The sequence below is a fragment of the Echiichthys vipera genome (genome assembly GCF_963691815.1).
Source record: "Echiichthys vipera genome assembly, chromosome: 10".
NCBI lineage: Eukaryota > Metazoa > Chordata > Actinopteri > Perciformes > Trachinidae > Echiichthys > Echiichthys vipera.
In genome coordinates, this window is record NC_139835.1 from 21,640,933 (window position 1) to 21,652,864 (window position 11,932).

At 40.5% G+C, this 11,932-nt stretch overlaps 2 protein-coding genes across 3 annotated transcripts in view; both read left to right on the forward strand.

The window, feature by feature from the left end:
* The window catches only part of dcun1d2a (DCN1, defective in cullin neddylation 1, domain containing 2a), a gene marked incomplete at its 5' end in the record, with an annotated part of 5,916 nt that extends 822 nt beyond the window's left edge, over nt 1-5,094 (forward strand). The window contains 6 exons of one of the 2 annotated variants that reach the window (XM_083921333.1): nt 1,289-1,505; nt 1,636-1,804; nt 2,146-2,276; nt 2,364-2,446; nt 3,342-3,438; nt 3,550-5,094. In XM_083921333.1, coding sequence (XP_083777459.1) covers nt 1,289-1,505; nt 1,636-1,804; nt 2,146-2,276; nt 2,364-2,446; nt 3,342-3,438; nt 3,550-3,629 — 777 coding nt within the window. In that variant the 3' untranslated portion in view covers nt 3,630-5,094. Of the gene's footprint in view, nt 1-1,159; nt 1,506-1,635; nt 1,805-2,145; nt 2,277-2,363; nt 2,447-3,341; nt 3,439-3,549 lie in introns of those variants that run through there. The other variant, XM_083921332.1, reaches the window with a different exon arrangement.
* A 2,169-nt stretch (nt 5,095-7,263) lies between these two features.
* On the forward strand, nt 7,264-11,874 carry LOC310952445 (growth hormone-regulated TBC protein 1-A-like; the record flags this gene model as incomplete). Its single annotated transcript, XM_083921061.1, has 8 exons — nt 7,264-7,319; nt 7,774-7,919; nt 8,568-8,726; nt 9,172-9,299; nt 9,714-9,810; nt 10,609-10,781; nt 10,877-11,062; nt 11,773-11,874. The coding sequence occupies 8 exons, from the start codon at nt 7,264-7,266 to the stop codon at nt 11,872-11,874; spliced, it is 1,047 nt and encodes a 348-aa protein (XP_083777187.1).
* Between the last annotated feature and the right edge of the window lie 58 nt (nt 11,875-11,932).

Sequence of the window (11,932 nt, forward strand, 5' to 3'; positions counted from 1 at the left end):
TCAGTCAACAACTCAGAGATATTCATTTTATTATTGTAAAAGACTGAGGAAAAAAATGCAAATGCTAACATATGTGCAGCTGATCACTATTGCAAGACACCAAACCCCAAATTGTTCCCAAAGACTGTGCCACCGGTGTGTGATTGTCTGTCTGAATGGTTAGATTAGATCCTGATGAGCAGGTGGCACCATGCATGGCAGCTTCTGCCACCTAAGTATGAATGTGTGTGTAAAAGCACTTTGAGCGGTCGAAAGATTAGAAAGGTGCTATATAAGTACAAGTTAATCTGTTGGAAACCAGATATTGTCTGGATCTAGGATAAAAGTATGACAATGACTAGCGGTGTCACGATTTGATTCAATTTTCAATTTAAACTTTTCTTTTCAGGACTAATTGCTATGCCAAAATATCGACTCTTGATTGGTAAAGATCAACAGATCATGCACTGACAGCTGTTGTTTACATTTTTAAATTCTGCTTTACAAAAATAGGCAGTATGGTATCAAGTGTGATATAACCGCAATTTGGGTGGAATCGACCACACAAAGGTGTAAGGCCAAATGGTCACAATTAAGTAATTTATTTGAATTGCTAATCCTAGTTTTGATTTCAATATTCAAATTGAAAGCTTATTGCTGCGTTACACTTTAATAAGTCAGTATTCTGAACTTAGTTGCCCGGCTTACACTAGCTGAATGAAACGTACACTGAATGCCTCGTCATGTTTGCCTTCAAAACTGATTTCTTAAACATGCCTCGTGCACATATCTTCTAAAATTGCAAATGTAATATATGTATATCTGACAAAACTTGTGACATTTGATTTCCTTTTCTTTTAATATTGCTGTGTATTTCTGGCAGGGTGCTTGCATTACACTCCAGACTTGTTGCACCTCTAGGTCCGGGTGATGGCATCCCGTTTCCCTACTCATATTACATCTATGACTGTAGTTATCTGAGGGGCCCTCCCGGGTACAGCATGTGCTTTAAGAATCCACAACATCCCCCTTCAGAAAAGCCCATGTTGCTTTTGGATAGGACATAATTACCAGCACAGTGTCTTCCCTCCCCACCTATAATGTGTGTGTGTCAGTGTGACAGACTAACCTTTTGAAATATGAGTGTTTCCATGTATCACATAGTTGTTACTGTTGCCTGATGCCTGTAGATGTGTTAGTGTCGCTGTGTGTTTTTGTCTTTGTGACAGTCTGTGTTTGCGTGTTGCTGTCAGTATTCCCTGGTCTGATTGCACCCGTGTCTGACAGCCCCTGTCCTGTACTCACACAGCATAAGCTGAAGTCTTCGCAGAGGGACAAGGTACGGCAGTTCATGTCCTTCACACAGGCTGGGGAGAAGACAGCTGTGTACTGCCTCACACAGAATGACTGGAAACTAGAAGTGGCTACCGACAACTACTTTCAGAATCCAGATCTTTACTGTAAGGAATCCATGAAAACATCCGTAGACCGGAAAAAGCTGGAGCAGCTCTACAATCGTTACAAAGGTAAGTGGGACAGTGGGTGATTTACGCTTTAACTTGAAATATTTACTTGACGTTCAAGAAAGGATTCTTTAAAAGTTTAGAGACATTACTGTGAAAAACAGTGTCAGTGACTGTTTTTTTTCCCTTGTAGATCCCCAGGATGAAAATAAGATTGGTATTGATGGGATCCAACAGTTTTGTGATGACCTCTCGTTGGATCCAGCAAGCATCACGGTGCTGGTTGTTGCGTGGAAGTTTCGTGCTGCCACTCAGTGCGAGTTCACCAAGAAGGAGTTTCTGGATGGAATGACAGAGTTGGGGTGAGTGTTGACAGCAACAGCGTGGAACATTCTCAAAAGACGAATACAAACACTGATCCAGAAGTATCATCGCATGGTGGTTCTCTTAGTGTAGCTCCAGGGAGGGAAGGTTGTCTATATTTAGACCCACTCAGCCACAGCTTGAGTATTCAGTGTCTTCGTGGAATGACTTAGTGAAAGAGCTGCAGTGTTTTTCGACTTTTGAGGTTCATGTGTCAAAGTTAACTTCGGCCAATTTGTCATCAACATAAAGGAGGTCATTTTGCAATAGGTTGTGGTGTTTGCGTGTATTCAGTTACAGTTATTTTGTTTATTATTGCTTAAGATGTCTATGTTTCTAGGTGTGACAGCCCAGAAAAACTGAAGGCCCTCCTACCAAGATTAGAGCAGGAGCTCAAAGACTGTGGGAAGTTCAAGGACTTCTACCAGTTCACCTTTAACTTTGCCAAAAATCCTGGACAGAAGGGTCTAGGTAAGAAGAGTGACAATAACAACAGAATCAACTTGCCGAATGGTAATACTGTTGAAACTGAATGTTCTGCTCTGTGCCTGTGTGCAGACTTGGAGATGGCTGTAGCCTACTGGAACCTGGTTCTGTCAGGGCGATTTAAGTTCCTTGATCTTTGGAACAGATTTCTTTTGGTGAGTCAAAGAAGTGAAATTAGGATTTGGCGTCAGCGCGCCGATCCGATCACTGATCTCATAAAGCAGATTGAGACCGATAGAAATACAAATTTCATGATCATTGAGTCATGGAAGGCTGTTTCTGGGGCCACAGTTATCCCTGGCTTTTTGTTACTTAACACAAAATAAGAGTTTGGGGGCAGATATCATGAGTTGAGGTTATTTTTTTTGCACAATAAAAAACAAACAAAAACATAGGCAACATATACCAAATACATAGAACAGAAAGTTTAAAAAGGAAACAGATTGTGCTGGTGAGATTAAGAAAACCCATTGGGGCTTGTTAAGGAAATCTCACCTACAGAGTCGTTAAATGTAAGAAAAATAGAATTAAATGTATAAGGTATTTAGACAGTAAAAGAGCAAGCAAAATGGGCAACATTGAATAGATCAGCCCATAGTCAGTCATTTAAGTTTCCACTGGCTTAGTCAGACAAGTCCTGAGCCTGAAATTCTTCAGAGAAGCGGACTGAGCTGCAATTTCATTAAAGCTGTTCCATATCTGAACCACCTTGTATCTATTTGGAAATTTACTGATCTAAGTGTGTAATTTAATGAGATCCTGTTGGATTGGTGCGTCCCACAGTGATTGGGAAGTTAGGGAATGCTATGCAGGCTTTCATTACACCTCGATGACTTGGTCAAAGAGGGTCAGCAAAGTATAACCAGATGGTGTTTGGTTGGAATGAAGAACTGCAAATTGTCGGACCTCCAGAACACATGCTGACCCATCAGTGATTTACACTATAGTGTTATGTCAACAGTTTTTGGTTAAAGAGATAGAAAATACTGAACACAAGCTGCATGAAACCATGTATGTACCAATTTTTTGACCAGCGTGTGTCCATTACAGGAACACCATAAACGATCCATCCCAAAGGACACATGGAACCTATTGTTGGACTTCGGTAACATGATTGCAGACGATATGTCAAACTATGATGAGGAAGGTGAGTTTTGGATGACAACGTTTCTCCGGATTTCTCTGTAATTCTGTAAATATGCATTTCCCTTATTTAAGTCACTGTGAAACTAATTGCACCTTGGTGTTTCTTCCTCAGGAGCGTGGCCGGTCCTTATAGATGATTTTGTGGAATTCGCTCGACCAATTGTGACAGGATCAAAACGTAAAACTCTCTAAATCCAACCCCAACCCTGGAAAGCCAGAACTTTGTTTCTTTTACAGTGACTTCATAGTTTTTTTAAGACTTGTACAAAAAAGAGAAAATTGTAGACTTCAGAGAGAAAACAGAAGCACTTGAAACTGTCAGGAAACCACCTTTCAGGGATCTGAGTAAAAACTATGAGAACAACTGGCCCCATTTCTTTTGTCCTCGTGAGACCGAGGCGTCATATGGACTTTGCCAGATTCACCGTTGTCTCTCCTGTTGGATTCTCAGCATCCTGGACGCCCCTCTGCTCTGCTCCAGGAGGAGCACTACCTGTCAGGCCACAGCCCTGTAAGTGGGGATGGACACAGCACTGAGAGGAGGTTCACTGGCTGTGTGCACTCTGAAGGGACTGGAGGGGAGAAAACTGTGTGTTTTGAGATTCTTCCTAGTCAGCTTTGTTTTGTTATATGAAGCTCTGAGTGACTGTGCAAAGTTTCCACGTCTCATCTAACTTCGGGACAGAGTGCTCACTACACCAGCACCAACAGAACTGTTGCAGTTTTTACTGTACATACTGTATCTATTGGAACAGTTTACAAAGAGAGCTATATGAAGAATAATATAAATACATTCAATTTATAAATGCAAAAGACGATTCTTTTATGTACAGTAAATGCTAAGATCTCTAACGGGATGCCTCAATATCGTGGATGATATGCTGTCGGTTTAATTGTTAGGTGGATCTGTCAAGTCATGGAATTGTGAGCTTCTTATTGAAAGCATGTTAAACACATTTAACGTCACCAGGAGCTGGTTTCACAAATACATTTTCACTAAAGTAAAGGCAGTGCTTTAATTTAAATGACTGATATTGTTTCGTGGTAATCATTTGTCAGGTTAATCTCAGTTGGGGAAAGTGTGTCTCGAGTCCCACATGTGACCTTGTCCGCGATTTTACTTTCAAAATCATTTCTTTCCAACTGTTGGAGAAATTGTTTGTCTTTTCTTTTTTTCCTCTGAGACAGGAATGATGCTACAGTGAATATTCAGCAGCATTTACGTGAAATTTAAGGTTCAGAAGTGACAGACCTTATGATTGCATGGCGCATATCTGTATGTTATGGCAGTGCGAAGCCCCAAGTTCAGAAGCCAGGACACTAAAGAGGGCAACAGCAGGGTGACAAAGTAAGCCTTAAGAATAAATATCTGTCTGTTCAATATTTATATTTATGTTCAAGCCCATCTGTCCAGTGTTACTGAAGGTAGTGAAAACTAGAATATATTGTTAATACATCATGTAAGTAGCCTAAGTATATTGTTCATTTAAGAAAGATGAATAAAGCATGAGTTTTTTTCCATAATCACACATTCAAATAGTTCTTTTTTCGTTGATGAGTTAGTTGAGAGACATTAAATACAGAACAGTATTGCTGCTTAGACAAGAGTGTATTTCATAAAGTGGAGTTATGATTGCCAGAGTGTAAAAAAAATATTTATAACATACTGATCTGAATGTGTAAAAGAAAGCTTTAATATTACATTTTTCAGCATATTGCTCCATGTTGTTGATTGTTAATAATAAACAATATTTAACAAGATTCGTTTTAGAACTTAGTTGTGGTAATTTGGCCAATTTGGTAATGGTGCTCTGGAAAACAAATGCATCATGAACTAGACAGACACTCACAGTACAGACCTCCTCCAAGGCCATGGCCTTCCTTACAATGTTAACAGAAGTAAAACATAATGTACGTATCCGCCCCTTCATTCAGATATGAAACAGAATGTAGTGGGTTGTTTTTGGCCAATGCTACACCCTTCCATTAAGTTCAATTAATTAATCAGTTTCATTAAATCAGTCCTGTAGTTTTTCTGTAATTCTGCTGACAAACAAATTAATCAATAATTAGTTACACAGTGTTCATTATGTTATGTATGTTTGTGACTTTACAGTGTAACGCATCAGAGGTACAGTGCTGGATGATGAGCTGATCAGGATGTCTGCAGTAAAGTTTAAAATGTTTAAACCTCCTACGCCAGGGGTGTCAAACTCAGGCCCGTGGGCCAAATCTGGCCCGCGGTGTAATTATATTTGGCCCACAAGATCATATCAAGGTTCTATGAGAGCTGGCCCGCGATTATAAAGCACATACACGTCTACTTTTCTGTTAACAAACATGAGCATCCATGCTACCAGTCTCTGCAGACAAACTTAATCCACCCCTCCCCAAAAACGGCCAAAAGAAAGATGGAAAACAGGAGCTTTCAGCAGCAGTGGGAGGCAGATTATCTGTTTATGAAGGTAAAGAGCTGTTTGTCACCGTGGCTGTAACCAAAGAATAAACCATAAGAAAACCATGACAAGAACAAGGACCTGCACCGAAAAGGCTCAACATTACACATCTGGAGAGAAGGGAAAACATGCACATTTGCAGTTTTTTTTCTTTGTTTTTTAGTAAATATTAAATTTGGCCCGCAACTTTGTCCCAGTTTTTAAATTTGGCCCACTGTGAATTGGAGTTTGACACCCCTGTCCTACGCCATAATATAAGGCAGGTGAAGTGACTATGAAATAAGATTTATGCCACTATGCCTCTGCACGTTGTCCTTTCAAAAGATCATGTTACAGTACATTTGTAGCCAACAAACATTTTTGCAAAAATGATTTTAGGGAGTTTAGGAGTTAAGACGCCATTCATCAGTTTGGATTTGACCGACAACCTTTAATCTCTCCATTATTGCTATCAAACAAGCCACATAAAAAATGATGAAAGGTATCTTTTGTATACCATTGAGGACTCTAGCTAAGCCTGTAGCTTCAATTTACAGATAGGTTCCCATTTTCAAGTCTTACAGAAATGGTCAGGTGCCCAGGGGCTGTTGATTGTGTCCCCTATCACCTCCATTGGGAGCGCATTTGGAAGATTTTAATGACCAGTACGAACAGGAGGAATAATTACAACAAGCTAAACCTGTTTCAGTGTACATATGGACACCTTACTACTGTACCTAAAGTCAACATGGAAAATGTGGCCATATCCTGGACAATAAGGGCATGTCCTCTGTATTGTTTCTGGGACTATGGGACGCAACGATCTTAAAATGAGTTCACACTATAAACCAGCATTAAGTGTTTGTTTTCTTTCCCCACGTGGGGGCAGTGAAAACATGGATATAAGAAAACAAAATACCATTTAAATCATGTAGGGAGATATATGTTAAAAGTTTGGTTAAATATTTCTGAATGGTGTTTGAAGTGAGGTCATTTGGACTCTAAAATCCTGGGAATAATGTTTTACTATCTACTGAAGGTTACAGGAGGTAATTCACAGGAAATGTTTTAATAAATAATGGACAGTACATATTACTGTCCATTATTACAGTACAAGTACAAGTATTACAAGGGGATATACAAGCTGACATTACCGTTTCTCTTCCTCCCATTGTTTTGCACGTAAATAAAGCACATACCTGTGGATGTTACCTGCGTGTTCCTGAACAAGCCCCTCCTCTCACTCAAAACTGTAAGGTGAGTCATTTGGAACTCAGACCGCTTTGTAATTTACCTTGACAGCAACTCCGTTCTTTTACAAATAATAGAAATGAAACGGGCTCCTCTGTGGAGGGTGTTTAAATAGCCTCGTGGAATACTTTACCTGCGGCATGGAAACGAAAGGAAATACTTCTCAGCCTCTTACGTGTTATAATGGCAGTGACAGGTGAGTGTGTAGATATGGTGTTCACTGTGACTGCATGTCCTTTTTTAGTTGGTTGATAAATGTATATTCTTGACTATCGACATTACAATCAGCTTCTTTCCTCGTCAGTTCATTGTGCTTTATGTTTTATTTGACAAACCTGGAAATAAGTTATTAGAAGCCAAGAATCAAGCCCAGTAAAACATTACAGCTAAGAGTTGTTTTTGTAGCAAATACATGACATTGTTTTTTAGTTTGAATTTTGCTCCTATTATTAATCCCACTTGAAAGTAATTCAAGACTGACTAATCATGGAGCTAGGGTATTTGATCTCCCCAGCTACAGAAACCCAACCCTTCAGAGGCTGTTGTAGTGTCTGTCATCGGGGAGAAAGAAGGGTGGGGAGGAAAGTGACCCCACAGTTGTGCTTATTTGCACATGGTTTACTGGACTGGTGTGGATTTTTCCCCAGCAGGATTGATCCCTATGGCTTTGAGAGGCGTCATGACTTTGAATCCTACAAGGAGATGATGGATGGGTATGTAGCTGTCCTAAACAGACGGTCGACGAGATGGTACAAGCTCCTTGAAAAGAAACAACGTGTGGAGAAGAGCTTGATGGGTATAACAACAAACGCACTACCGTTATTGGTTTTGGTGGATGGTCGTGAGACCATCCTGATCTCGCGAGCTCCATTGTATTTTACTCGCAGATCAGTCTGGTAACGTGCGATGGGGAAAATTTGGAGCCGCGAACATCCAATCAGCGTTGGTTTAGAGGCAGGTTTAAGTGTGACGCAACAGATGCAAATCCGACACACTGTTATTACGTCATACACTTCGTTGATCTAATTGGTTGATTTGGCCCAATAGACAGATGGTTTATCCCAGGGGTGGGCAATTCCGGTCCTGGAGAGCCACTGTCCTGCATGTTTTAGGTTTCTCCCTACCCTAACACACCTGAGTCTAACAATAATCAAACTGTGACAAGCATCAACTCCTTTATAATGAGAAAATCATTAGAATCAGGTGTGTTAGAGCAGAGAGAAACCTATAACATGCAGGACAGTGACTCTCCAGGACCGGAATTGCCCACCCCTGGTTTATCCAATCAGCAACCAGTATTTTCGCCCCTTCCCAAAAGATCTCCAAAGGAGAGTTCCCAGATGGATATGCTGAGCAAATGAGAATCATGCAAATCAATGCATCTGGGGGAGTCAGGTTATATTTTAATTTTCATGTGATGTAATTATCAAATGTGCTCTGGAAGTGAAAAGGTATGTGCGCAAAGGTGTGCCTAATGAGCACCGTGCCAGGATTTGGATGGCGGCCAGTGGCGCGCAGGAACGACTGGAGAGCAACCAGGGTTATTACCACTCAATGCTGGCTGCGGAGCACGACGCCAAGATGAAGGAAACCATTCATACAGGTACATACAGTTTCACTAAAGTTCATTCCACATTTCTTTTGTTACACTTAAATTTTCATACTTTCCCTCTTTCAGAGCTGTAAACAGACTGGTCACACCATGCTCACACGTTAGGAGTAAATAGGAGTAGCTTGTGCACATACAGGCATTTAAGCTGTTTACATATCATGGAAAAGATATTTGATTTTTCGTTGTTTTTTGTTGTTATTTGACTTTGATTACAGGAATTCCATTTAGCTGCCTCAGTTTCAGGGACCTTGTTTTTTATTGTATATATTTTATTTTGTATTGTGTATACTGGCAAAATGTCTGCTGTGAAAACTTATTCTGCCTCCCCACCTCCCTACAATCCACTACTTCCCTTCAAAAAAGCATCTGCACCTCAATTTGTACCAAGGCACCGGTCCATATCGTAGTGCAATTCTTGTCGTGTAATTTTTGGCAGACATGCATAGGACTTTTCCTGACAACGTCCTCTTCCAGCGCAAAGAAGAGGAACCAGGCCTGCAGGGAGCTCTGTACAACGTGCTGCTGGCCTACGGACACCATAATAAGGAAGTGGGATACTGTCAGGTAAATAAAACCCTTTCCTGTCACGTGAGGTAATGTCTGTTTAACTAAAGAGCCTGACAGATTAGTTCTTTACTCATTCAAATACATGTGTAGGATTTTCTGCAAATGAAGTCTCAACTTTCACAGGAAGCTGCCTGTTACAGCAAACTTTGAACTAAATTCAAAGCCATATTTTGATGTAAGTCATTGCTTTTGGCTAGAGATGTTAACCTATTTGAACCAAAATGGCATGTGTACCTGTTTTCCCCAGACATCACAACTAATTTGACAATATATTGATGATAAAATCACATGCTTAATTAAGCTTTTGGAAAGTTGTTGTTGTCGTGGATATGTCAAGCATAAATCCTGCCGTGTATTTGGCTGCATGTGTCTGTAAATCAGTATGCTCATCGCTGTCTCTGTTCATGTCAGGGCATGAACTTCATTGCAGGCTACCTCATGATCATCACCAAAGATGAAGAGAAGTCCTTCTGGCTCATGGATGCATTGTTGGGCAGGATGCTCCCAGGTAAAGTTTTCAGTCTGATTAGAGGTCTGCTCAGGTTGAAGGTGGGTGTTCTGTGGAATTACAAGGTGACCAAAGTCAATGCACCGGTAGAAATGGTGAAGATGTGAGTTGTTCTCAAGGTAGACACTCTGGGGTGGTGCAGGGCCTTCAATCAAAATGAAAAATAGGAGAAAAGCTCCAACTAAAGCAATTAAAACAAAGGACAAACATGGATTTAAAAGCTTAAATAAACTAACACTGAACAGTAAATGTAGCTGGGCTCAGTTATAGAGGAGAACCAAGAAAGTTTATGAGCAGCGCAGCACAATAATTTACCATATTTTTAGTAATTTACAGTAAGGTCTGCATTTGTTCCTGTTCATAAGGGGAAGTAAAACAAGATCTTATCCTTGTTAGATCAGTGATAACACTCAAATGTATTTGTCTGTGCTACACAGTGTGGTTTCTTTACTTCTTCGAACCAATACTGTGTTTTCTCACGGCCCACTTAGAGCAAGTTTTGGGTAGGTTATTAACACAGTCAAAATATTTGTAGTAATAACTGTAGGATTGTGGTATCATCTGCACATCAATGCAAATTAAGACTACTTTTTAAATGATGACCCCAAGTTGTCTTACAAACGACTGAGGAGGAGGGGACCTGGGGTTGAGCCTTCTGGCACTCCTGGTCTAACACTGAAACATTTAGATTTAATGTAAGAACCCAGTTCACAATTGTGCTCAAAAGGCAGACTAATAAGTCTCACTACTGCACTCAGACTGACAAAAGCAAACCCATCTACTTTGGGCATATTGTAGACTTCTACAGCCCGGCCATGATGGGCCTGAAGACTGACCAGGAGGTTCTCGGGGAACTGGTGAAGGCTAAAGCCCCCGCTGTAGGACAGCTCATGGACCAGTTTCCCGGCATATGGACACTGGTGGTGTCACGCTGGTTCATCTGCCTCTACATCGACATACTCCCAATTGAGGTGAGGAAAAGGGTTTAAAAGGGTCTAATGGTGGTGTTGTGTGAGGTTTCAGCACGTCGTTTTACAGACATCTTCCTTGTTTCATATGCTTGCAGACAGTCCTGCGGGTCTGGGATTGTCTTTTCTACGAGGGCTCCAAGGTGATTTTCCGCGTTGCTCTGACTCTCATCATCCACCACCAGCCGGAGATCCTGAGAGCACGCTCTTTGACAGATGTGTGCGAGTGCTTCAAACAAATCACCTGCGGAGCTTTCACTCTGGACTGCCACACCTTCATGCAGGTGCGATGAGAAGGAACAGAAACACTGGCTTAGTTTAAACAGTTTAAACAGCACTGGCTATCCTTTGCAAAATGTCAGCCTGCAACTAATAGTTATTTTCATTATCAGTAATTCATCTGACTACTGGATTTTCTAATTATCAACCATCATTTGGTCTATAAAATGTACTATAAACAATGATAAAAACACAGATAAAGAGTTCTGGATGCTTCGAAATGTCTCGTTTTGTCCAAATTACAGTTCTCAACCCAAATATATACATTTTATTATCTAATAATACAAACAAAAGCAAGAAATCCACATTTGAGAGGCTAGAATCAACACATTCCTGGCATTTGTTCTTGAAAAATGACTTAAACGGATAATCAATTATCTTAAAAACAGTGGGAAAAATGCTTCTAATAAAACAGTAGAAGAGAAAGTGATCTTTGGACAGCTTGCCCAGAGGGGCAAAGATCTAGCAGAAGTATAGAGATCAGAAAAGATGGCGTCACTGTAAATTTTCATCCTTTTTTCAGATTATGACCGATTTAACCATCCCCTGGAATGGAAATGCTTTTATCCAGTTTATCATGAGACTGTTCATTATGGATGAGGTGTCATTAGATTTTATCATGAGGGAAATTACAGACACAACTTGGTGTGTTATACGTCTTTAATCTTGAACCTTAATCCATTTGGTGACATTGTCTCACACTCTCTTTTTACAGAAAGTCTTCACAGAACCTGGGAGCCTGTCGATGGCAACGATTGATAAACTCAGAGAGCGATGCAGACAACGAATACAGGAGGAAGAATCTGGACGGGCGTGAACTTTTGGATCCACTGTTCCCGCCATTTATATTTCTTTTTTGTTTGTTGTTTGTTTTG